Source organism: Emydura macquarii, unplaced genomic scaffold, assembly GCF_026122565.2.
Source record: "Emydura macquarii macquarii isolate MOO-44397 ecotype Brisbane River unplaced genomic scaffold, CSIRO-AGI_Emac_v2 contig_1644, whole genome shotgun sequence".
In the NCBI taxonomy this organism is placed as follows: Eukaryota; Metazoa; Chordata; order Testudines; family Chelidae; genus Emydura; species Emydura macquarii.
The window spans coordinates 25356101-25383154 of NW_027131781.1; the positions used below are offsets into that span (position 1 = coordinate 25356101).

Genomic DNA, 27054 nt, shown 5'->3' on the forward strand with positions numbered 1-27054 from the left:
GCGTGCATATTGTAATGACTTCATGGCTTGGTGATTGTATAGATGTCTGCTCTGGGGGCTTCACTGTCTTCATCAGCTGAGCTGAGTAGTTGCTAAGTGGTGGGGAGGGGGCTTAGGAGTATGGCTCTTGTTTGTGGTGCCTTCCTTTCGACAATACAATACAACCAGCTCCAGACCCAACTCAGTAACCTGGGACAATGACACACCACCCCGTGGGCGCCTCTAGACTAGAGGCAATACTTCCCCTCTCACAAGCCCAGAGACTGAGTGTAGAAAAGTGACTTAATAAAAAGGGGAAAAGTAACCTGGCATTAACTTGGGAAAATGCCGCAAGCAGGATTCACATGCATAAAACCATGAGCAAAACGCCCACCCCAGGGCAGTTTCCTTTTGCTTTAGGTTCTTAAGTCCAGCAACAAGAAGTTTCTTTAATGTGCCTTTCCCTCACAGCACCCCACTCATAGATGTAGTCCTTAGGCAGGGCCAACCCAGAGTCTAGAGGTGCAGCTGCAGAGTTCACCTCCAACCCTAGTTGGGGGCTGTGGGGAAAGAAGGCACCTTGCTCACTCTGCTGTAGGGCCACCCCGCCAGCTGCCCTGCTCGTTGCTCCACAGGCCTCTCTGCCAGTCGCCTGCCAGCTGCCCTGCCAGCTGATCTGCTGCACACCATCACCATTGGCTACCACCTGCTTCTCAACTATGACCTCTGCGGGTTGGTCTCTTGAGATTCCACCCAGCTCTCAATTCTCAGCGTTCTGTGACTGCAGCTCTCAGTGACTGTCAGCTCTTAGGGGGGGAAGCTGGGCAGGAGTGATCAGTTCAGCTCTAGCAAGCTTTTAACGAAACAAAAGACTCCTAATGAAACCTTAATTCACTCTGCCTTTGAAAGGGGGGTAGGGGGAGAAGGTTAAATCCTGCCTGGGGCTCTTAGGCAGAGACCACACTTCCAGGCAGGAGTATCTAGCCTATCCCCTCCTATCCATCTTCAGAGGGTTCTGTCTGGCATCCAAGCACTTCGCCAGTTCGGTTCAGATGATAGTGACCCTTCAATCAGAACAGGCTAAGCACAGGTCTACTGCCTTTTGCTCATACAATAAGGGGAACAACATTTCATTACCCCTGCATTTAACACTCAAGTGATTTGTAACCCAACACCAGCCAAAGGAATCATTTAGGCAAAGCAGTCCCATCATGCTGCGCATGGGTGTGCTCACATAAATCCTAGTTTGGCAGGGGAGAGTCCATTCAGACCCTGCTTACAGGAGAAAGTGATGAGAAAGCACCAGTTACTGAGTTGGGGTGTTCACAGAGTGGACAGGGAGAGGGTAGGCCTGGAGCACTCAATGTGGGGAAGTGGGAGAAGGCACTGGCAGTGGTGAGAAGTGGAACTGGGCACTTGCCATGAGACTAGCTGTGTAAGGAAAACTGCTGGAGGGACTGCATATGGGAATAAATGGGCTGGAGGAGAGAGAAAGTAGCTGAGGCCATGTGTTACACTCACAGCATTTAGAGTGTAAGCTGTTTGGGCCAGGGATTCTTTGTACAGTGCCTAGCACAATCGCATCCTGATCCAGAACAGGGGCTCCAGATGCTATGATAATACAAATAATCGCTCTAATAAGAATCTAGGAATGTCACTGTGTGTCTTGCTGAAGCCTAACATGTCTGTTGAGTCAGTGTAAAGCAGTGGAAACAGTTACAAGCCTGGCTGAGGGCTCTTATTGTTTAGAAAAGGACCAGGTTCAGTCATCAATGGGCTGGGGGAGAATCCGATGGAATGCTGGAGTCCAAAGGATCCATGGTACTTGGAATGTGACACTGATCACAGAAGCTGAGACTAATAAAGAGGTGGCTGCACCACCAGACAAGGGCCAGCTCCATGCACAAACTGCAGGAAATATGTACAAACAAAGCACCTGGAATCACATGCCCCCATTATCAGCTTTTGTACACAGACAACCTTACGAATTACACCCAGAAGACAGCATAGGCTTTCAGTGACTAGTAAATTATAATAACTGTATCCTCAAGTTTCCCTCCATGTCTTTCATCCCCCACCTCACTGACATTGTGAATAACATTCTAACGTGTGTGCAGAAGGAGAGAGGGAGAGGAGATGTGCTGCCATACAAGAGGCATGACACTTGACAGGCATGAGATAAGGGCAGAATTTGGGGCCTTCTCATAGACTCTAGGTCAGAAGGGACCAATATGATAATCTAGTCTGACCTCCTGCACAATGCAGGCCACAGAACCTCACCCACTTCTGTAATAAATCTCTAACCTATGACTGAGTTATTAAAGTCCTCAAATCATGGTTTAAAGATGTTAAGGTACAGAGAATCCACCAGCAAGTGAGCCATGCCCTGTGCTACAGAGGAGGGCGAAAAACCTCCAGAGCCTTTGCCAATCTGCCCTGGGGGAAAATTCCTTCCCAACCCCAAATATGGCGATCAGTTTTGCCCACATGCTCTGGGTTTGATTCACCAGTCAGACACCCAAGCAAGAATTCTCTGTAATAGCTCAGAATGCAACCCATCTAACATCCCTTCTCAGGCCACTGCCATATTTACCACCAGTAGTCAAAGATCAGTCAATTGCCAAAGTAGGCTGTCCCATCATATCATTCCCTCCATACATTTATCAAGCTCAGTTTTGAAGCCAGCTAGGTTTTTTGCCCCCACTGCTCCCCTTGGAAGGCTATTCCAGAATTTCACTCCTCTGATGGTTAGAAACCTGTGTCTAATTTCAAGTCTAAACTTCCTGATGGCCAATTTATATCCATTAGTTCTTGTGTCCACATTGGCGCTGAACTTAAATAATTCCTCTCCCTCCCTGGTATTTATCCTGCTGATGTATTTAGAGAGAGCAATCATATCTCCCCTCAAACTTCTTTTGGTTAGGCTGAACAAGCCAAGCTCTTTGAGTCTCCTCTCATAAGGCAGGTTTTCCATTCCATGGATCATCCTAGTAGCTCTTCTCTGCACCTGTTCCAGTTTGAATTCATCTTTCTTAGACAAGGGGGACCAGAACTGCACACAACATTCCAGATGAGCTCTCACCAGCGCCTTGTATAATGGTACTAACACCTCCCTATCTCTACTGGAAATACCTCGTCTGACGCATCCAAGGTCCCCGTTAGCTTTTTTCACAGCCATATCACATAGTCATCCTGTGATCAACCTCCCTCCAGCCTGACAGTTCACCTTTCTGTATGACCCATTGTTATTTCCCTTTTAACCAGTTCTTTATCCACCTTTCAATTTTCATATTAATCCCCATCTTTTCCAATTTAACCAATAATTCCCCATGTGGAACCATATCAAATGCCTTACTGAAATCTAGGTAAATTAGATCCACTGCATTCCCTTTGTCTAAAGAATCTGATATCTTCTCAAAAAAGGAGATCAGGTTGGTCTGGCATGATCTACCTTTTGTAAAGCCATGTTGTATTTTATCCCAATTACGGTTAACCTCAATGTCCTTAACTCCTTTTCTCTTTCAAAATTTTTTCCAAGACCTTGCATACTACTGAGGTCAAACTAACAGGCCTGTAGTTACCCGGATCATATTTTTTCCCTTTCTTAAAAATAGGAACTACGTTAACAATTCTCCAGTCATACAGTACAGCCCTTGAGTTTACAGATTCATTAAAAATCCTTGCTAATGGGCTTGCAGTTTCATGTGCTAGTTCCTTTAATATTCTTGGATGGAGATTATCCGCGCCCCCCCCCCCCCGATTTAGTCCCATTAAGCTGTTTGAGTTTGGCTTCTACCTCGGATATGGTAATTTCTACCTCCATATCCTCACTCCCATTAGCCACCCTACCACTATTCCCAAGATCATCATTAGCCTCATTAAAAATGGAAGTTAAGTATTTGTTTAGATATTCAGCCATGCTTAGATTATCCTTAACCTCCACCCTATCCTCAGTGTTTAGCAGTCCCACTTCTTCTTTCTTGGTTTTCTTCCTATTTATATGGCTATAGAACCTTTTACTATCGGTTTTAATTCCCTTTGCAAGGTCCAACTCTACTTAGCTTTTGACCTTTCTCACTTTATCTTTACGTGTTCTGACCTTCAAGAGGTAGCTTTCCTTGGTGATTCCTCCCATCTTCCACTCCTTGTAGGCTTTCTGCTTTCTTTTAATCACCTGTCTGAGATGCTTACTCATCCAGCTTGGTCTACAACTCATGCCTATGAATTTTTTCCCCTTCCTTAGGATGCAGGTTTCAGATAGTTCCTGCAACTTTGACTTGAAGTAATCCCAAGCTTCCTCCACCTTTAGATCCAAGAGTTCTTTGGTCCAGTCCACTTCCCCAACTAATTCCCTTAATTTTTTAAAGTTAACCCTTTTGAAGTCAAAGACCTGAGTCACAGATCTATTTTTGTTTATCCTTCCATTTAGTTTGAGCTGAATTAGCTCATGGTCACTCGAACCAAGGTTGTCCCCTACAACCAGTTCTTCTATGAGGTCCTCACTACTCACTACTCTGCAGCTGGAGGTCAAGGAGACTCTTCATTAGCTACGTCCATATTGGGGTTTAGATCTGCTCCAGCTGCTAGAGGATGACATAATCCCACCATGAAGCAGATGACATGCTATCCAGCAGAGGACAGACAGTGGAGTATGTGTAAGTAGCATGGCAGACTTCCATTTTTATTTCTTTATAATTTTAACAAATAATATCGCTGCTTATTTTAAAGCATTTTTTCTATTTTTATCCATTTAAATTTTCAGTTGTGCAACATTATTGGTTTTAAAGATTTTGATTTGATTTTTATCAATTTAAATTTTCACAGTTGTGGGACATTATAGTTGTTTAATCTCAACAATAGTTGTTGAGATTAAAAAATATAAAGCTTTATAACTGTTAAAACTCAAATTGTCAGCATCACATTAAAACATACGAAGTAAATATCCTTAAATCAGATTCTTAAGTTCTCAAGCATTTTTACGTTGCCTACCTGTACATTTTGATCATCAATAGAAGTATGTTTTCATTGGTTTGTGTGTATACAGTGAAACTGACCTTATCTACATTTACCCGTAAAAATCTATCTTTCCAAGTCTACGTAAAACTCCCTCTCGTCCACATGCCAGCCAGCCACTGACAGTCACCGAGACTTGCAATCTGTACAAGTCTCAACGTTGTTTACATTTCCCATCATTTTTACGTGACTTATGAGTTTTGCCTTGTTACAACGGCCACTGCTTTGTACAAACACACAAATCGGGCTGTACATCTCCTTTCTGAGCCTGTCTCATGACTTTTGGGGGTCAGTGGCATGATTTCTGCAGATGTGGGGCTGTTGGTCCTGGGGGTGAGTGATTAAGGGGCAGTGGTTTGGGGCCTCACTCTTTGGTTTGAGGCATTGTGGCCTGATGCCCATGCCACATTACACAGGGCAGGGGCACAGAGCCAGCCTGGCCCGCTAGGAGGCCTTATCCACGTGCCCAACTCCTGAATCCTGGACTGTACCTCACCAGCCCCCCGCCCTACCGCCCGCCCTTCTATTGGTACATTCCTGGTTCCGGTGGTACATTCTTGTTCCCCCTCTCTCTATTCGCCAGTTGGTACATTCACGCTAGTTGCTGTGTCCTAGGCAGCTACTACCGCCCTATTCTGGATGCGCGGCTACGCCCGCTTCGGCCGCTACGCAGATACCGGTGGGCGGGTTGCGCTGTTCCTATGGAGCTGGGCGCTATTCCCCAAACTGTTTACGGCAGGTCGGGGCCGGTGCTGGAGTGGCGTGACGGAGATGGCGTAGGGAGGCCTCTCGCTCGCTACCGGCTGTCAGTAGATTCCTGCTCTGACGTGGCGGGTCCCAGCCACCAGCCAGGGCCGCCTGACAGACAGAGCGAAGGCGGGACAGACAGGCACCCCCGGAGCCGGTCCCGGTCCTAAGGAGACTCCGGGTGGGCAGCTGGGCTGGGGCCCGAGCCGAGCCGAGCCGAGCCGGACAGCGAGCGCCCCTAGCCCCGGGCCGGGCCATGTGGCCCCGGGCGGTGTGCGTGGGCCTGCTGGCCCTGGCCGCGGGCTACCTCTTCCTGCGGGAGCCCGAGCTGCCCGGCGCGGCGCTGCGCTACCTGGCCGGCTGCCTGCGGGCCGAGCCGGCCGAGAGCAGCATGGCGGCGGCCTGGGAGGCGCTCATCACCCGGCCCGCCCAGCCGTGGAGCAGAGTGGCCGTGGGGTGAGTGGGGCCGGCGGGGCAGGGCGGGCAGGGCAGACCCCCACCCCACCCCACCCCACCCTCGCCGTGCCCTCTCCCCGGCCCGGCGGAGAGGGTCTCGCAAGCAGCCGGGGCGAGCCTTAATGATCAGGGCAGAGACCCCGGCGGGGCTGGGGGCAGCCAGCCAGCCCGGCGGTCGGGGCACGTGGTGCTTGCTCAGGGACTTCGTTCGGTGTCTGCAGCTGGATCCGCTCCCCGAGACGCAGGGTGCAGCCCCATTGCCCAGGGGCCGCGAAACGCGTGCCCAAGCTAGACGGGACCCCGGGGCCAGTGTCCCGCCCCCCCGCCGGGAGCACGGTGTTACAAGGAACCGTGCCTGGCTCCTGTGCTGCCGGTACGGCCAGGGGCCGGGCACTGCTGCAGGAGTTGTGGGAGGCCTGTATTTAGTTTCTGTTCGTCAAAAGTGAAAGTTGTTCACTGATTTCAGCCTAGTCACCGCACAACTTGACATCAGCATAAGGCGACTGACCCTACATCCCTTTTTAATGAGGCAGTCCCATTAGTGCCCTTGGGCAGGTGTCCCCACTTTTTCTTAACAATTAGCACATCGTCCAATATTTTCTGTCTCCTGAGCCGTACTGGGTTTACAATGGTGCCACAGTGCAGAGCCCACATTCAGAAGGGACCCATCAGGGGATGGCCACGGTGCTACGAGGGGTCCTCCTGGCCAGCTCGCTGCTTGCCAAGTGCCCACCCACAAGTGGTGAGTGGGGGCTCTAGTGGTCAACGGAAGAGGGTGTGCAAGGCTGGTGGTGAGGCAACAGTGGATCACATGGGGCCAGGCCACTTTCCCTGCCGCATGCCGGCTCCAGGGCCGATCACGGCTCTGCTAGCAGGGTACCACTCTGAGCTTGTCTCCAGGCCCTGCTGACTGTGTGCTGTGGCAGCTGGTGAGCCGTGGGCAGACAGCAACTGCTGCCTGAGGCTAGGTGGGGAGGCCAGGACAATGCAATGCTAGCAATCAAGAGTGGTGGGCCCATTGCTGGGGCCCAGCCCGGCAGGAAGGATGGGTTGAGTGGTCTCAACCCACTCGTGTGTGACAGAGAGTTAGGGATGTGTCTCACCCCTCCCAGTGTGTATGGGGGGAGGCAAGAGTGTTGTGTCACACTCCCCTGTGTGGGGGGTAGGGGTGTGGCTGTGTGCTCCAGCCAGTGCTGCATGCCTCCACCAACCCCCAGCCAGCTCTGCACGCATCCTTCTCCCAATAATTTTACCAGGTATCCCATATTCAGCATAGGGAAATACGGTCACCCTATATCAAGGGGAATCTCTGCACAAGAGGCCCAAGGGGGACTAGAAGAGTAAGCATGGTTGGCGAGTGTTGGCAGAGCTGGGTGGGAGGCCTATGACTGGAATAGGAGGGGTCAGAACTGAGGTATATTGGCAGAGCTATGTGGGAGGCCAAGACTGTACAGACAAGGGTCTTTCTGGTTTTAGAGACAATCTGGGAAGAAAGCTTCAGGGCTTCTCTCTTTTTTTATTATATATTTGAGACCTTTAGTTAGTTTAGCATCCTCTGTGCTAGAAGCCTGTGCTGCCATAGTCTTTGGCTTGCTCCTACAGCCTCCCTTCTCTGCGGATGGAAAATACCACAACACCAAGTGCTACTGGTACTCTTGCATCACCGCTGCCCACATATACAGTACTAACAGTTACCGCTTCTAATTAGGTCTCCACTCCTGACTCCAGGAATGTAGTTTTACTATGATTATTTAAATTGCAAGTTTTATAGACATTGTCCATAAATATTAAGTTATGTCCATTATGTACAGTTTTGGTCTCTTCCTCCGATACTTCCTTAGATCTATGTTGGGTGCCAGTTTCGTGCAAGTTTATTCATTTGGAGAAGCCAGGTCTGTAAACATGCTTTAGATTTCAGTTTTAAATCATAACTTCTCACCAGCCAATCAGCACTGCAGGTGAAGAATGGTCTAGTGGTTCAAACAGCAGAATGGGCACTGTAAGCTTTCTAGTATAAGCTGCTCTGTGCCGCCAGGAGAGAGCTCAGCTCTCCCATCAACTTAATTACTCCACCCCCAACAAGCAGCAGCAGAGATGTTGGCAAGAAGCTCTCCTTCTGACATAGCGCTGGCCACACCGGCACTTAGATTGGTGTAACTTATGTTGTTCTGGGGATAGCTTATTCACATCTCTCAGGGGTGTGAATAAGCTAAGTTACCCCACCATAAGTGGTAGTGTAGATGAGTTCCAAAATCCACATCTGAACTCTAGCACTTACTATGTGACCATGGGCAGTCACTTTACCTCTGACTCAGTTTATCCACCTACCGTATTTCCCCATGTATAAGATGCTCCCATGTATAAGACGCACCTTAATTTTGGGGCCCAAATTTTGAAAATAAATGTATTATGGTACATCACCGGTAAGTACCACTGTATAAGACGCACCCAGTTTTTAGACCTCAAATTTTTCAAAAAAGGTGCGTCTTATACATGGGGAAATACGGTATGTAGCAGCTACAATAATGTGTCATGAGTGTTGAGGGTTAAAACAAATAGCTTGGACAAACTTGCAGAGAAGGTGCTACTTCAGTGCAGTTTTTAGAATGATGAATATTTAGGATTCCCACATGTTTTGGCTCCTGTTCAGCAGCAGTCTAATGCATCTTGTAGAAACCTTAGGGATAGAGAAAACCATGAATCCGGAATGACTGCTGTCAGGGGTTTAGTTTCCCTTCTGCCAGAGCATTGTTTTGCTTTATGATTATCACCCCTACCACTCCTGTGAGGACATTTATATGATAAGAACATACCCTTGTCAGCAGGTATTAATTATAACAAGCACTGCCTCAGCCCTAGCTCAGACTAGAAGAGGGACTATGTTCTTTTCCAGACAGCTTTACACTCTGATGCATATATTCTTTCTTCTGATGCTTGTATGTACTCAGTGCACATCCAAGGACAGGAGAAATAGGTGATGCTGTTGATGAAAATTCACTGGGGAAAAAACTTTTCCTTCCAGATGCTGATAATTGTAATAATGTTCTCTAAAACTGCCATAGTTAAGGTGTCTTATAGCTTTTTATTCCATTCCATGGACTTGTCTACACTAGTATTTTTCAGACCTGTAAGTTTTCCCAACAAGTGCATCTCCACAGATGGAAGCCATACAGTAGACATGGCTCAGTTGGCTTCAGGCATTTTCACTACCATATTATCTGATCCTCACAGATGGAGCTGCACTCTTTGGGGACCTAGGTCTTGACTACATTAACATTTTTTAGATCCTGAAGTGTTATCTTGGGCCTAATGCAGGTGGATGAGACCTCTGTTTGCTATCCTGTAAAATGGTTATAAAAGTCACAAGACTATTGAGCGACTAGTAGATAAAAGGATCTGTGGAAGAAGCATATTTATCAGGTGTTGAAAACCCCTCTTTCTGAAAGCGAGTGCAAAACTTGGACATATTAGCGGGCTGAATGGCTGGTTGGAGAGCTACTGGCTCGTTCCCTCGAGGTAAGGGGTGAAAGCAGAGAGTAAAGGAACATGTGGGGATTAGGGTGACAAAGTAGAGCACTGAGTGGGATTTTCGTCGGGGGGGAGGGGAGGGGAATTCAGCAATGGATGTGGAGAACTTGATGTAGAGCAAGAAAAAGAGAAGTAATGGATGGAGGGAGAAAGCAAAAGGTAATACTGATACTGAAAAAGCCAGAACACTCCCCATAATAAACAAAACAGGTTATAATACAAGTACAAAGGTATTAAGTTATGTTTAAATATCAAGTTTAAAGTTCACCGTATGCATGACTCACCCATCAGTGAACCCTGTTGTGGCTGGGTGTAACATAGACTCTCCTTCTTAGGTATCTCCTGCTGATAGCTGCTTTGGCCACACAGTGGCAGCTTCTTCGTGTGACTCAGCCCTCTGACTTGGTCACATATAGTCACACCCCTGGTAGGTAAACCAGTAGTCCAGCAAACAATAGTCCCTCAATCTTGTGTTGGGTCTTTGGTCCTACTGTGGAGTCACTAGCCCTTACTCCATGTATAAGAGAGTTTCAGTAATCCATACCTCTTGTCAGTGGTTTTCTGCTCCACCTTACTCAGTGGGCTGATAGAGGAACCCATGTCCTTCCTCTCCACTGGGTTCCAGTCTAAGGACCTGTTAATAAGCAAGCAAAGTCTGACTATATAGATCCCTTGCTGCTTCCTTGTGTCTCTTCCTATCTTGCTGTTTTAGGCCTTTGTCAGAGTCTCTTCCAGGGCCCCCAGTGTATCAGCTCCACTTGAAGCTTCTTCCACAGGCTCGCTGCAGAGCTTCTTAGCACTTTATTCCACCAGTAGGTTCTGCTGTAGGAGAGTTTTTGCTCCTGTGGCAGGGCAGTCTCTGGCTCCACAGGGCTCTTCCTGCTACCTGCAGGCCCCTCCACCAGTACAGAGAATTCTTGGTGGACTCGCTTTCCTTCACAACTGCCTTTAAGCTCCCGGTTGGTTGGTTGGTTGGTTGGTTGCCTTCCAGGAGGCTCTGTATGCCGGTAGTTCAACTCTAGTCAGCCATCTATCACTGACAGCCAGAAACCAGCTCTCCTTCCTCTTCAGCCCCCAGCTGAGCTGGGTTCCACTCTTTTAACTCCTCCCTCCTTGATACCTACTGCAGGTGTAGCAGGGTGAGGCTGATCAGAACTCCTGGCTCATGTGGGGTTGGTGTGACCCATCAGACTCATGTTGCAACTAAATCAGTATCTTGATTTGACTCACTTTAAATTTCGTGGCATGTCAGCACAATTAGACTGTGGCTAGTTGACTTAGTCCCCAGGTGTAGAATAACTTCTTTTCAACCCTAAATTATTATTCTCTGGCTGGTATTATAGCAGTTGCTGGGGAAGGGAGGGTTAATTTTGGTCATTTGAAATTGTATTCAATTAGAATGAAACTTTTCACAGCCAATGCAGATTTTCCCTAAAAATTAGTAAAACAATTGGAGTTGGCAAATACAGTGTGAGGTTATTTTTGGTGTGTGATTTTTTTTTTTTTGCCATGCTTAGGGTGGAAGAAAGCACCATTTTATACACCACTTAGCTTTCAGTTAGTCTCTGTTTTAGAGGGGCTGAGCTATTCGTGCACACACTGAACACTGTGGCCTCAAACTTTAATAGTGCTCAGACTATACAGCATAGCATGAACGTTAAGGGATACATTTACAGCATGGAGGGTGTAGTGGAGAAATGGGATGGAGACAGAAGAAAGATAGCTGGAAAATTATTAGAGGTGTAGGAGAGGCTCTCACTTCAAACAATGTAACTGGTTCATGTAATTACTGCATTGTTGATGGTATATTAGAACACCGGGCTGCTGACCTTTGCTTCTGTGGTTTTGAGGTAGAAATGTTGATTGATCTTACTGTTTCTTTATTCCCCCCATTGTGTGTGGGGATTGTAGCTTTTATAGTGTAGAAGTTCATCGCAGGATACAGAGGAATTTCTGACAGAGTATGAGCTGCAATACCTTGTGAACTGAGAACTCACCAGGCCTTTAATGTCCTTTAGTTTGTGTCATGCTGCATTCACTTGTGGCAGTGCAAATCAAGCAAGAAAGGTCATTGAGATGGAGCAATGCTTAGTGAGTCTGCCTACTAAGTTTATCTTCTCATTCTTGACTGAAAATGCATGTGTAGGAGCTCAGGTATCAAGGTGGTAGGGGCCATGTAAGAACATAGACAGTGCAAACTGGATGTGCTGTGTAGCAGCTGGGTGGATGGTTAGAATTTCTGGCATGGGGATGTGGAGAAGTGATGTGATTGAAAGCTGCATTCAGAGAGATGCTATAGTAATTGCTGGACTTGTCCCAGTAACTGTCCTTCCTTGGTATCTGAGAAATACTGACAAACATAATGAATAAAAATGTTCACATAATCATTCCTTAAAATATACCAGTGACATATGCAAGGCTCTTACCAAGGGCTGGAACCATCTCAGAGGAAGAGAGTGCCTTCCCTCAGCCCAATAACCCATTCTGGCCAGCTGAAGGTGTCCTTGATTATGCTGGTAGCTGCATCCAGGTCTGGAGAAATGCGTACTGTGTTGTGTGTGGGGTTTTTTTTTCTGTATTTGACCAGGCCTTTTGAGATGGAGTTGGGGACATGGGGCAGGAGAACCTCAAACAAATGGGAAAGAGTGAAACAAAAAGAAGCCTAAAGTGATGGTGGTGGTGGTGGTAGAGGAATCAATGGAACCAAAAGTTCAGGAGAGAGACCTTGGGGAATTGGAAGCAAATTGTTTAATTTTAGGTTGGAGATTGTATTTGCATGACTTTCAGGTAATAATCTTCCCCACCCTATAGAAAATAATGAAAAATGAATCCCATAGTGGCAATCATCCTTGAATTTGGGTGTTAATCTTTGTAGTACTGTGCACTGTCTCACCAAGAATGACAGATCTATAACTACTGATCTTAGGGATTGTCTGCACTTAAAACGCTACAACGGCACAGTGACACTGCTGTAGTGCATCAGTGTTGACACGTTCTATGCCGGGGCTCGACAAATTTTCTTTGGCGCTAGGAGCCAGCCCAAAAATTAAAGAGCCAGACAACGTGGGCCCAGCGGCGGGGCGCCCTGGCCGGAACGAGGCAGTCGCAGCACTCCCCTCCTGGCCCCGCCCCTTCCCCTGCCCCACAACGTGGGCCCAGCAGCGGGGCGGCCTGGCTGGAGCACAGCAGCTGCAGCACTCCCCCTCCCGGCCCTGCCACATGGACGCAGTGGCGCTCTGTCCCATGCGCGGCAGCGGCTCCCCCAGAAGAAATACTAGGCGCCAGAATTAAATTTCTAGGCGCCATGGCAACCTGGTGCCCAGGGTTTGTCGAGCCCTGTTCTATGCCAATGGAAGGGAATTCTCCTATTGACTTAGCGCAGGGTCTACATGGCAATTTAGGTCAGCTTAACTATGCCACTCGGGTGTGGATTTTTCACACCCCATGAAAGACATAATTATGCTGACCTAATTTTCTAGTATAGACCAGATCTCAGACTGTTTTCCATTCCCTTAGCATTTAGGCCAGACATTGAAACATGAATACCATTGTCACGCACCCTATCTAACCATGTTCTAAATGTGGGATGCACTTTGAGTGGCAACATTTTTGTCTGCTCAACATCTTCCTGTAGCGAAAAAGGGCCCAATTGAGACATGCATCTAGAAGACTGTTGTAAATTACAGCTTCTTACATTCTCCTCCTGTCAGATGCTTTTCCTGTTATACCTCCCTCTTCTGGCTTGTTGGCATGCAGATTACACTAACTTGGACTCATTGGGTCAAATCCAGAAGTTATATGTAATTACACATTGGTAAGTGGGTGTGAATCTCATAGAGTCTGTTGATGTAATTTATATGGTGAGGGGGCAGGAAGAAGCAACAGCAGCCTAGACTTCCTTACATCCAACTCTGAATTTGTCCCAAAGATTTCTTGCAAATAGCTAAATATTTTAATACTGGCTCCTGTTTCATTCATGGAGAGAGGAAGGCATGGTACCTCCAGGTGTCGTACAAATGATCTTCAAATCTTCCAGCTGAGGATGCTCTCCTAGCTCCTTACAAACACTAGTGTTCTTTGACATTAGTCTGAAGTTGGCAGGCAAACATATTGAGTTGAGAAACACTTTCAGTTTTGTTATTAGCGACTTTAAATTGCACACGTTTAAACGTCAAAGGTAAAGAAAAAACATTTCCTTATTATTTTAAATATGTTGGCAAACCTTGGTAACCTCTTGCACTTAAACATGTATGTAAAATTGGTAGAAGAATTTTCAGAACCATAAATATGCCTTTACAAATTTTGTCTTCATAGTTAGTGCTAGTAAAAGGTGCTTTTTTCCAGCTAGCTAGGGTTTTATACTGCTGCCATCACCATAGTATCAGAGTGCCTTCAGTGTAAAATTAGTAGCTCTAGCAAAATCCTTACTGGACTTCATGGAGTTTCTCTCTTCCCCCTTTTCGGGATAAAACCCTGCTTGTGTGAAGTTCTCTATATTCACAGAACAAGTGCCACATGAGTAGCATCACTGCAAGCTTCCCCATGCTGTCTAATGTACATTAATCCTGATTTGGTGGGGCCATCTCCTTAGTCTCTCCAGAGATTGACTACAAGGTTGCAAATTTTGTGTGTTTGGGGGAGGAGGATGGAAGTATTGGTCATGTGGAACTGGGTTAAAGCCACACTCTTTACTGAGTTGATGTGGGTTTGAAACAGTGACCTGTAGTTGAAAGGCTCTTCTGAGCCATTTAGGTGTATTTTGGAACACTCATTTTTAAAATGATCATCTCTTATATTTTTAGGTATGAATATTTATAAGTATAAGCACTATTACTGATTCTGTTCAGGCTCTTGCACCATCATCACCATGGTCTCAGTATTCTCTGGGGCTGTATATAAGTACCTGCTCCATGCTCATATATCATACATTTTGCATACATATGCTTGTCTGTCCATGTGCACCATTGGGATCTTCATGTCCCAAATAGATTTTCTCATCTGTAGCAGAAAGCTAACTGACTGACTTCCCAGGGGTTTTGAACTATAAATATAAAATAGTAACTTGGGTCAGAATGGAAGACCAATGTCCTCAACACTACTGAGAAGCAAGAAACATTCCTTTATTCTACACTGGAATGTGATGAGAAGGGAAAGTCTTTGACAGAACCCAGCTCTAGTCCTCATACTTCTCTGGATCTCTTGTTTCTTTTCCCACCTCGCATCCATCAGCAGGTAATGAGCGCTGCTGTTGTGCCCATTTTATGTTTCATGCATGTGTGAGGATTGAATAAAATACACAACATGGCATTATTAGAGGCACAAATAGCTTTGATGCACATAAGTACCTATAACAGGGAATGATACTTCAGTCCCTGTTTTAATTTGAATACAGGGTTGGAAATCTGTCTCTAGTCCAGGCTTTTAATTGAATAAAAATGTGTCGAAAGCAGGCCACTTTATCAGTTAAAACAATGCTTGATGCATTTCTTGGAGCTTCTTGTGAAATTCTGTGGAAGCCCAGTGCTAACAAATTCAATAAGCCAAAACACAGCAACTTCCTCCCAAAACTTTTAGAAGTCCCCCGATGTCTCTCTTTCACAGTTTTCCCAGCTCACTTTTCCTTTCTGTCCTCTTTTTCTCCAGAGTCAATGCCTGTGTAGATGTGATCCTTTCCGGTGTGAAGCTGTTGCAGGCACTTGGTCTTGATCCTGGGGATGGGAAAGATCATGCTGTGTTGAATTCCAAAAAGGACCTGAAAGAAGCCTTCATCCATTTCATGCAAAAGGGGGCAGCTGCTGAACGCTTCTTCAGTGATGCGGAGACCTTTGATTACGTTGCACGAGCAGCCTCAGAGTACCCTGGGGCACAGGTGTGTTCTTTGTTTTAGGACCAGACTCAGAAGAGTTATCCCTTGTACACGGGCGAACTGTATAGAAGCTTTCATGGCCCTTTTCATCCTTCAAATATAGTGCAAGAGATTCAGGAAACAAAAATTTATACTGCTGCTTTACTATATTAGTTAATTCTCAAAAAACATGCTATCTGATGCCTGATCGTGGTATGTGAAGCTGCTAAGGAATCTAAACACTGCTAATGTGCAGTTTCTTTCTTTGAAAACATATAACTCTTCCCTAACTCTGCCTATCTGGTAGGATCCTAAATTGCAGGATGTTGAGTTGTCTCTTCACAAGAATGCTGTTGAATATATCCCAGGCAACAAATGAAATGTCTTGTTTTATGGCAGAGGGGCAGAGCTGACACCACAAAGGAGGCTCTAACTTTTTAAAATGGTACAGACAGTGAGGGGATGAATCCAAGCATAAAGAACAGGAAACATTCCATAAATTTCAGCAGTTACACGATATAAGGCTTGGAAATGCACATCTTTCTGGCATTAGAGAGAGAGCTACAGAGAATAGGCAGTCTTTCTAAACACCCATTTCCAAGCAGGTCCATCTGCTCTGATTCATTGGGCCTTCTGGAGTTTTTGCCATGTGTCCATTTGGCAGTTAGTGTTAAGGTAGATAATTTTTGCAGATAGTTTATGTGCAGTTTTCCAGCTGCTCTTCTAAGCCAGGAAAAGCTATACATTCGTTTGCAGCTGACTTCTTATTCTAGGTTTCCATGGTCTTCTGACTTTTTGCAACTTCGTCTTTCTGTTGCCTGTTTTGCACTTTGACTTTTGTGCCTGGAGTTCAATTTGTAACTGTTTTCTTTTGTCATCACTTCCTCTTTTCCCTTTCGTTTTTCATTTTCTGTCACTCTTTTAAATTGTTAACTCCAGTCATTTAACTCTGTCAAAAGGGTTACATTCCACATCCATTGTCCCCACCTTCCCAACCATTATCTGAACACTATTGCAATACCAGGGCTAGTCCATATTGTTAGGGTCTTCAATGAGCTGTGAAACCCAGAGCACCGTTTTTGTTTGCTCATCTCAAGAAGCTTTAAAGGCTTTGCTCTCTTTATAGAAGGCCTATTCAAGCAGAGGTAGTAGGCTCAGGGAATGTCCGGATGGATGCCCAAGTAGAAGCCAAGCTGTTTGTCTCCATTTGCGTGAAGGTAGTTGATGTTGTGGCTTTTGTGTGAGTTGTTGGTTTCACTAGACTTTCAAACGACCATTTATCTAGACGATTCAGTCCTCTTTATTTCATTTTCCTCTGGTCTCTGGCTTTCCACCTGTTTTGTCTCTTAAAACTAGTCCTCATAATTTCCTATAGCTGTTGATAAACTCCCTGGTTTCTGCACTGTAAGGTGGTGACAAGTTGAAGGTCAAAAAACAAGCTTTATCTCCTATTTTGGTTTTCGGGTCCGGTCTTCTACATGTTCACAATGACTGGGTTATGAATTTCACAAATCTTGTCTTGTGGTACCCAGTGGTAATGAATTTACCTGAAGATCTCCATGTCTGGCAAAATGGTATCAACAGAAACAGTTAATCACAGTAGCTTAGTAAATCATGCTTTATTTTTCAGTTACTTGGAATTCTGGTACCAGCTTGGCTTATGATGTCTCTCAGATTCTCTCTCATTTGTGAACATTGGCCTTGACCTGGATAAATCTTTTTTTATATCTTAGAATGATTGTTTGCATAGTTCACTAATAAGGATAGAATATAGCCTGCCTCTGCAAAAATAAAAATGACAAATTTAAATGGATAACATTTGGGAATGCTAAGAGGTGAACAAATTGAAATGTATAGTCCAGTGGGCTATCAGAAAGCAACTACTGGCTAACAACAGTCTGGGGCAAATATTGAGAAAACAGTCTTGAACAGAGAACTATGGAATTAGTCTGACTTCAGTCCCATCAAAGGACATTGTTAACTTTGTTTGTGCTGACAAAGTTATTGCTATGTAGAACTCCTTTAAATACTGAACATCATGAGTCCATTCCAGAGATTAAGCATCTATAAAACTATTGGAAAAAAAAAGAGAAGAATTTCACACACATGCTTGATCTCTTACAGCTCTATGTGGGAGGAAATGCTGCCCTAATTGGTCAGAAACTTGCAGCAAATCCAGACCTGAAGGTAAGTGTCTCAGAAACTTGGTTTTATTTAATTGTTTTTAATAAGGCCTCAAACCACTTCTGTGTATATTCTGGGGAATCACACCACTAAACTGTATTCCTTAGTGGAAACTGAGTCTGAGCTAGTCCAACTGTTTGTTATGCTACACAAAGAGGAAACTTATCTGGTTTGTAAGCTTCTCTATTTCCAGTGTCTTTGCCTTAGTGATAACATTCTCTTTGCTGCATCCCATGAGTTAGTCTTCCTATCACCACTGATTATATATTGACATTATCTTTAAGAGACCAAATATGCATGATTGGGGAGTCTTGGTTCTCCTTTAATTTCTGCTATTCTGTGGGATAGGTCAATGAAATTCAAGAACCCTTTATGGTGCAGTGAGTGGGAGCCAGATTGTTTGAAACAAATTCACCCATGGGTGTATTTGATGGCTCATGGTATGGTACTGTGGAGGAACTGCTACACTTCCTGTGTTAATCCTGTGATGCCTGAAGTTGGGGTTTCCATACAATACATAATACAGATATTTGTCGTAGGCAATATTGTTTCATACAGAAATGTAGATATATTGTGAAGCAAAGTAAGTCACTGGGTTAATGCACTAGCAATTCACCATGGTTTGAAGTCTCATCTAAGGAAATACTTCAACTTTGGGAGGTATTTCTAATAAGCATTTTTTCATGTTACAGACGTTGCATGGTTTAGCAGTTTTTGGAGAGCTCTCCCTCATCCCCACACACCCTCTTTCTTAGATTGTATTAGAATATTAAGGGGGTTGCAAGTAGGAACGGATGTGCATTATTGGAATAGTTTTGAGAAGGTTGTATAGCAATTGACCATCAGCCCCTCACTTCCAGGGCTACCAGTTTCATTATTCAAATCTTAAATTAAAAAAAAAAACCCACAACAACAACCCAAGCCTCGAGAAAATATTGTGCACTGTTTGCATACATCACTCTCCTGCTCCCCACCATTAGTGCTGGCCAACCAGGTGAGTGAACCTGGGAGCAGTCCATAGAGTGACTTTGTTACCTTCAGAAAAGTATGAAGAGTGCTACTTAACATGAGTACAGCAAAGATGCTGAAATGCTTATAGGTTTTGCCCATATGGGAAATGCCGTTGTATTCTTGTTTATATTGTGTTTTGTTGGTTTCTAGATCCTTCTTTGTGGTCCAGTTGGTCCTAAACTCCATCAACTACTTGATGATAATGTAATTGTCCCACCAGAATCTATGCAAGAAGCTGATGAATTCCACCTTATCTTGGAGTATCAAGCAGGTACTTTGAATATTGCAGAGCACTGGACATTAGAGGGGTAAAAAACTTATTCAGTCTAGTTCATTGCCATATATTTTCCACTGCAGCCCAATCAAGGAAACATTTAGGATTTCCAGAGGTTTGTTTGACCCATCAATTTAAAAAAAAAAAGAAGCAACTCCCAAACTCCATGTAGCTATTTCATTAATCTTTGGGATTTCTTTCTGGTGTAAATTCAACCCCAGAGATGCAGGTTCCAGGACTGAAGTGGTGGTGACAAGAGGAGAGAACCAAACTGTAAAATGAGCTAAAATAGAGAAAGCAAGGAAAAATGATCCCACATTAAAAGTCCTACTGTACACTGAGAGAGGAAATGGTGGGAATGGAACTAACTAGCCATATTCATTGCATCAAAGCAGGTGATTCATCTTGTCTTTTCAGACTGTCTTAATTTTATCTTTTCATACAACTAAGTTCTACATCTGCTATAAGGATGTGTGGGATAGTTCAGAAAAGGCAATCTCTAAGATCGTTTCTTTATTAAATAGTTCACATAAGAGTATGAAAAGCACTGCCATAACAGTACCTTTCCCATTGCACGATGATCCCCATAAATTAGAGGATTGAATTCAGTCATTTGGGAGACCTCTGAGGGAAAGCTGGCCGTGGCAGTAAGTAGACCTGATGATTAGTAAATGGCACTCTGTCCCTGAACTAGATGCCCCAGAGTGATGACTGTGGGCATTGTGTTCCTAGAGGATGCCATCTTTGGAATGCCCTGTGAAACCAAGCTATTGATGCGTTGTGGTCACTATATAATCTAGTAAATATGCTGGTGAGATCCTAACCTGGGGGAATTACATTTTGCCTCTTTAATTTCCACCTGTGGTTTCAGTTGGAGATGCTATTCTTCATTTTCCTTCCTAAAACCTGTTGTGTATTTTAGCTGATGCAGAATAGCTGCCATATTCCATCCCCGATGTTTCTGTGTCATTGATGGATGCTCCCACTGTAGTCTGTACATTGTTTTAGGATCTTTCTGGATGAAGGGGGCTTTACCAAGAATCCTTGACTGCAGCTAGCTATTAACGTTGCCTGTTCTCATTATGCTTCCCCTCTTTATAGCTTTTAATGTCCCAGTTGTAGGTTTGTATTGGTACGTGGTCACTTGCATGAGAACTGGACATCTAACTACCCGTGAATTGGTCTTCTGTCAGAAAGATCACCAGTCCAGAGCTTCCCTACTCGTCTTTAGGTTGTCTTTAGCTTTGGAAATAGTCTCAAGAACTGATGCTGTACTACAGCTTGCTAGGTTTAGCTGCAATGAAAAAAATACCTGGCATAAACCTCCCTATCAAGTTGAAGTGGCTTAGGCTTCCCAGACTTAGTAGAAGTCTGCTGTAGGACACCAATTTACAGGTGAGACCATTGTCCTGTTTTTCCCCAAACTGACAGATTAAAAAAACAATCCGTACAGTGTGGTGGTGAAGTATCAAGGTGATGGATACCTTATGCAAAACCCTAAAGTGCTTCTGGTTTTATAATTTATTTTTAAGCTTTCTTCAAATAAACTTCAGAAGAACTGTGTAAGTTATCAGTATTAGCAGCTGTCACTGTCTGAGTTAATCTGGTAGCTCCAGCAGTTCTGTGAGCTATGGTAGTCTGCTAGGTGAACAAATAGCTTAAAGTCCAAAGCTGCCATATTGCTATCCTGTCAGATTTCTCTCCGAGCTATTTATCTCTGTGCTGTAAGCTGAGGAATGCAAATAGTCTCACCATTGCCCTAGAACAGTATTAATTTAGCAGGTTTGATTAGAAGTGTGTTTCCTAAACAAAGTCTATGGGTATAATTACAGAACACCTGGACTTTCATGTTAACATTAAAATAGACTGAGTATAAAAAAGAGCACTATATAGTCTGAACTCTTTCTGCATGTGGCTAACTGTAACCCAGTGACTAAGAATACTTGACTTTCTTTCAATATAGTGGCAGTGAACAAGACAAGGAGTGACAGCTGTCTTTTCCAAACAGAAACTGAGCAGGAGTTTCATAGGTATCCGAAATGCTGCATGTGTGGTTAAAAACTTTACTCTGTGCCATACCAGCCGGTTCCAGAATGACCCCAACACTTACAGAAGCCCAGGCTAATTAAACTGTCTAGTACTTCCCTTTTTGTTGCATCCTGTTTGTATGAACTCAGAGCTTTCTTCCTCAAAGCTATCTTGCTCCAGAACTCTTTATATGGGCCAGTTTAAGTGTCTCATAGCCAATGGAAAACATGCTGCTTGCTTTGCGTAGATCTTGTTCTTCCTCTGTTCCTGGAAGCATGTATGAAGTGCACATTCCATATGGATGATGAGCACCTTGTCTTTTATACGCTGCTTTGGTGTGAAATGCACTGCTTTATCGTCCTCTTGTTTGGACCAGTTGAGCTATGGATGTTGTGTCCTAGATAAGAGTTTAACACACTGCTTTGTGAAGCTCTTTATAAAATTTTCCTGATGGGCAACTTGAGTTAATCCAGTGTTGCTGGATAGACTTCAGCATGAAAACCGCCTAACCAGACACTGATTTTATTCTGAAAGATTTAAGCAAACAAGCTCACTCACTGACTCCTGACCTGGAGGTTCTGTCCCTGATTACCTCAGAACTACTCCTGCTTGGACAGCTTTCAGTCTCGTGACCTTTCCTCCCTTCAAATTGCAGATAGCAGTACAAGTAATGCTTTTTGTCCTTCAGTCTTTCACTATGCCCACATCTCCCATCCCCTTCATCCCCCCATTACCATAGTTGGTGTATGGATTTTTTTATATATTCCAGAGTTGAGGTTGTATCTCTAGACAGCTGGGAGTTAGTGCACAGCTGACCAAATAGACTGTGGCTTGTATAATCGGTGTCCCTGCTAGACTCTAACACAGATTTACCTAATTTTTTTCTTTACCCTCGGTGTCCAGAGGTACCAGGAGGGATGCATGGAACCATTTTGTGTGTATATTCAGGCCTAAATATGAAGCACAGCTCAAGTGTCAAATATTGATCAGATGGTCAAACTTTGCGTAGCCAGGCCTGTAGGGAGCCATGACAGCTCTCACTGGTGCTGAGATTCCAGTGGGGATCCAGAAACTGTCCTCTAGTCATTTGGCTTGTTTTATTGTTGATTGGGGGATTTCTCCCTAGGTGAAGAATGGGGACAGTTGAAAGCTCCCAATGCCAACCGCTTTATCTTCTCCCATGACCTATCGAATGGGGCCATGAATATGCTGGAAGTGTTTGTGTCCAGCCTGGATGAGTTTCAGCCAGATCTTGTAGTGCTCTCAGGGCTTCACATGATGGAGGGACAGAGCAAGGAAGTGCGCGAGAGGAGATTCCTGGAGGTAAGAACCAGAGCGCTCTACCATCACCTTAATTCCATCCCCAGTAAACACTGGAGCACAGGGTGTTGACTTCCTGAGATTTCATCATGCGATTAGGGGGATGTCTTTTTGGATTTGCCTGCTGCTCTCCTGCTACTGTGGGCCAAAGGCTTGTACTCTGAAACCGGATGTTCAGCTAACATCATGAAATCTAGTCTTATGAGTTGCTTGAGAGCCTCTGATGTTAACATTACTGTTTGTTGGATCCAGTGAGGTCTTCATAGAAAAAGCAGCCACTGTCTAGTGACTAGACTGTGGTGGATTTATCTACTTATTGGAGCCTCATCCAGTGGCTGAATGCACTGTGTTCCATCCCACGTTAGCTTAGTTAAGGCTGCACCTGAGACCCTTGTGTTCTGTCAGCACTGGCTGTGTCAGGTAATCGAAAACGGGTTCTTTCCTGTTTGAAGCAGAAGCAGCTACACTTCCTCTTTTGTGGAAGTTGCTGACTGCCTCCTGATTCAGTGTGTTCTCTTGTGCTTCAGGAACAAGCATTTTGGCGCTGCTACGTGACTGGAAAGTCTTCTGTATTGGTCAGTTAGAAGAATGTTGGATTGAACCTAGATTATGGTCCAATGCTGTTGTCGTGCACTGAGATTCTGAGGCTGCTCCTATTTCTTCCTTGGAGGAACAGTCCCTTTGCCAGCTAAATCATTTAGAAATCTGACTTCTTCCAGACATGAGCAGGTTAGGGTGCCTATATTTGAGCTCAAAACCTTTTATTCATTCTGTTTCTTAATAGATGTCTTCCCTTTTCATCTGCAGGCTGTGACTTCCATCTCGGATATCCCCACTGACATCCCCATACACCTGGAATTGGCCAGTATGATTGACCAGGATCTCATGAGCAACATTATGTATCAGGTAACCACAATTACAGAACATGCCCACTTCACCCCATCTGTTCTCCATCCCTGGTGCAGCACACAGACTGATTGGTGGGTGATTATAAGTGGAAATTTAGGATTGGGGCTGCATCTTCTGAGAGCAATGAGTAACTTATGTATAAAGTCAACAGAGTCATTTTGTACCTGTGTTCTGGCTGAGGTCACTGCTCCACACTCAACAGTGCATTCACAGAAGTGTAGCTGTCTGTGGTTTAGTAATTGGTAGTAGACAGAATGTTTTCTTTAGAATAAGGAGAATATCCATCTTGGAAACACCTTAATGGAATATACCACTGAAGGATATCAACCAGCATTCTCAGCTAATCAGCATTCTTGTTTTCCTCGGTGTTCTGAGCTCAGCATGAGGTGATGTCTCTGCAAAAATGAATGTGTTCAGCAGCTGAAGTCGCATGATTTACTGTAGGGAAATACTTGGATTCTACTGCCTTGTTGCTGAAAGCCATAAACCTCCTTTGTAACCCCAGTGGGGAAATGACCTAAGCCGTGATCATTCAGATTCAACCAAGATCTCTGTAGATTCAGATGATTTTAGTAATCTCATTCAGTTGTTTCAGATTTAGCAGGTTTATAGCTTTCTGATAGAACCGTGATTTGAATTAGAGATGGTTTAAAAATATACTCAGGCTTATGCAGCTTCTTTCAGATGTCATTGCATACATATCATTCAGTGGTCCCTCATTTAAAGGATGGCACTCCTTTTAGTCCCCATGTTACCTACGGTTTGGCTTGGAAGAATTAGATTTTTATTTGTAAATGTCCATGAACATCAATTTCACTGTACATGTACAAACTGACAAAAAGAGATTTCCATTGATGAGCATCAATATTGACAGACAGGCAAAAGTAAGAAAATGCTATTTGCGAAATTATTAGTTTGATTTTCTTTGTATATTTTGACATGTGCTGTTGACAATTTGTGTTTTAATGGTTATAAAGCTTTAACTTTTTTGAATCTCAACATTAAATAACTCTGACCCCCACCCAATCATTTCCCACAAACTATGAAAATTTAAATCACTGAATGAAAGAAAAAAAAAAAAAAAAAAAAAAAGCTTAAAACCCATAATTTTGCACAACTATGAACATTTAAATAGCTAAAAAATTTTAAAAAGCCTAAAAATAAACATCAATATTATCTATTATATAGTTTAAAAAATAATTTAAAAAAAAATTGGATTCTGCCAAGCCTACCTCTGTTTCATATGGATTTTGTATTCTGTCACTTTCATTGTTGAAAATTATTTATAGTGGAAATAAAGAATGATAAAATTGAGGCTACAGAAAAGTTATCTACAGAGAAGGAACGAATTCCATGGCATGTTAACTTCTTGCATGAATAATCATTTTGTGTCCCTTATTTTGGATCATTGTCAAAAGTTTTGTTCCACATTTGGGCCTTGGTAGATTGATCCATCCCTTCCAATCTGCTGTACAGCTAACTTAAGAGGAGTGGATTTGAATTATTTTTGTATTCATTTAATAGAAACAAGTAAGAGTCTTGGGTGAATGTTTAGTTGTATTTTGAGTTTGCTCCTCTTAGTAAGAGCAAAGTTAACTCACCCAGTTTGGATGCGATTTCTGTTCCTTCCACAGCCTCTGTTGTCACTGGAACTTCCCCTTCTTTTTTTCCACATGTATTGAGTTGGAAAGTAGAACACCTGGCTCCTTCTATTGCTTTAGGATCAATCAGTTGGACAGGGTGCTTGTGCCGGGGAATAAGATTCAGTCTTCCCAAGAAACCAAATGTATTCCCTCCCCATGTGCATGCAATCTGTGACCCTACAGGCCTGAAGTCCCCCCGTGCACAATAGCTAAGAGTGTACTGTGACATATTTTAAAAATTAGGGGAGCTGGGAAATCAGATTCTACCTCTAAGCCTGAAGAAAAATTCTTGTTCTCTCTATTTCTGTTAGCAGATCTTCCCCCTGGTGAACTCTGTTGGGCTAAATGAGCAGGAGCTGCTATTCCTCACCCAGTCGGCCTCTGGTCCTCATGCCTCCCTTGCTTCCTGGAATGGAATTCCAGATGTGGGCATTGTCAGTGACATCCTTTTCTGGATCCTGAAGAAGCATGGAAGGACCATGGACAAGGCATCTGATCTTACCCGGATCCACTTCCACACACTGGCCTATCACATTCTGGCTACTGTGGATGGGTATTGGGGCAACCAGATAGCAGCTGTGGCTGCTGGAGCCAGAGTGGCAGGGACACAGGCTTGTGCAACTGAAACCATTGATACCGACAGAGTCTTTCTTAAAGCTCCCTTGGAGTTTGTGACATCCCGTACAGAGGCACCCTCTAAAATCTCTTTAAATCCAGGTGATCCAGTGGCACAATGGCACAGAGAGGGAATCTCATTCCATTTCACCCCCGTTTTGGTGTGTAAAGATCCTATCCGGACCGTGGGACTTGGAGACGCTATTTCAGCTGAAGGACTCCTCTATTCAGAAATATACCCTCAGTAGACTATGGAAAGAAGACCCCTTTTTTCTCCAAGAATATAGTGTCTGAGGCAGCATTTCAGACAGTGTGATGGGGGATGGAATTTGGGATATTAAACAGTTTCTGGATATTATCTGAGAAGAGCCAAAGAATAATACATTCCAGCCACTTCGCAGTGACTTGAGAGCGTTTCTCATTTTAATGTGAAAGTTGTAGTATTTTAATTCAGAGACTGGCTTTTTGTCTTTGTGTTAAGCATGTCATGAGGGGAGAAACTTGATACCAAAATCCGTTTGGAGTTGCCGATTGTTAATTTAAGCCAGTCTTGTCTATAGTGCTTGAAAGCAGGGAGCCAGACAGAATTTCATGCTTATGAATCCCAGGGAGCACACAGCAGTCCTCAGCCCTGTCTCGCTTCTGATAAAGCAAAAATAAAAGGCTCTTGCATTATCTCCTAGCAGCATATTGCAAGAGCCAAACCTTCCACTTGCTCAGTATTGTGATCATATCGCTTATTGACAAAATTACCTCTCAACCTCAGCGCCCCAAGCCTAGGCGGGAACCAGAGTAAACAGTGCTGAAATGTGATATGTACTGTACATACTCCCTAGATGCACAGAGTTTGAGAGAGCTTTACTGGAAGCTCTCTGTGCATTGGCTTGGGTATCTGTGCTGTGCAGCTGGTGATGCTAGACAGCACAAATGAGCTCCTTTTTAATTTCGGGGTAGGTCAAAATAAGATACTTACGACCTATTTTTTGGGAGATAGCTTCATTACTTGTTTACCTTTAAAATAAGTCTTCAATCTAAAACTGGGTTAGTTGCACAGAAATTGCCCTGTGTTTCAGCTAGCAAGGCTCACTTTATGCTTTCCTGGCGGGTGTGGGGTATCATGTCAGCCTCATCCTCCAGTTCTTGGCCATGCATACTTCTGAGTCAGAGGGGTCATGTTCCTTCAGATGGTCTCTCTGGCTAGGTCAGTCATTGCTGGTTTAAGGTAGCTGAACTGAGCTGTCCTTCACATGCTAGAAATCCTCCTCAGGCACTAGTGAGAAATGCTAGAAAGAAGCCTCCCAGCTGAGAGTGGAAGTATGTTTGGTGTGTGTAGCACAGTTTATTTACTATCAATCACCTATCTGCATATAACTCCACTGCTTCGGGCAACCTCGTAAATCACAAGAACAAAGCTCTTACTGTCAGAACCACAAGAGAATTGTCTTATATTGTGGCATATATTTGGCTTAGAATTTTTTTATTAAACATTGTTTAGATTCCCA

The 27054-nt window shown here is 44.2% G+C and overlaps 1 protein-coding gene and 1 long non-coding RNA gene across 4 annotated transcripts in view; one reads left to right on the forward strand and one right to left on the reverse strand.

The window, feature by feature from the left end:
* The window catches only part of LOC137158231 (uncharacterized), a 26386-nt gene extending 15557 nt beyond the window's left edge, over nucleotides 1–10829 (reverse strand). Inside the window, exon 1 of the long non-coding RNA XR_010921336.1 lies at nucleotides 10008–10829. This is a non-coding gene — a long non-coding RNA (uncharacterized lncRNA). The remainder of the gene's footprint in view (nucleotides 1–10007) is intronic.
* On the forward strand, nucleotides 5653–27054 carry ADPGK (ADP dependent glucokinase). Of its 3 annotated transcripts, none has more exons than XM_067555980.1 (7): nucleotides 5653–6195; nucleotides 15367–15592; nucleotides 17693–17755; nucleotides 18914–19034; nucleotides 22192–22388; nucleotides 23193–23291; nucleotides 25249–27054. In XM_067555980.1, the coding sequence occupies exons 1-7, from the start codon at nucleotides 5996–5998 to the stop codon at nucleotides 25798–25800; spliced, it is 1458 nt and encodes a 485-aa protein (XP_067412081.1). In that variant the 5' UTR covers nucleotides 5653–5995; the 3' UTR covers nucleotides 25801–27054. The 3 variants fall into 3 exon arrangements, with proteins under 3 accessions (XP_067412081.1, XP_067412082.1, XP_067412080.1); XM_067555981.1 differs by having other exon boundaries at nucleotides 25252–27054; XM_067555979.1 differs by lacking the exon at nucleotides 5653–6195 and having other exon boundaries at nucleotides 15368–15592.

Bases quoted from the DNA above. Each gene is read 5' to 3' on its own strand.
- ADPGK (XM_067555980.1), top strand. From the start codon at position 5,996: ATGTGGCCCCGGGCGGTGTGCGTGGGCCTGCTGGCCCTGGCCGCGGGC. The intron at 6,196-15,366 runs GTGAGTGGGGCC...CTTTTTCTCCAG, and splicing joins TGGAGCAGAGTGGCCGTGGG to AGTCAATGCCTGTGTAGATG. The intron at 15,593-17,692 runs GTGTGTTCTTTG...GATCTCTTACAG, and splicing joins CAGAGTACCCTGGGGCACAG to CTCTATGTGGGAGGAAATGC.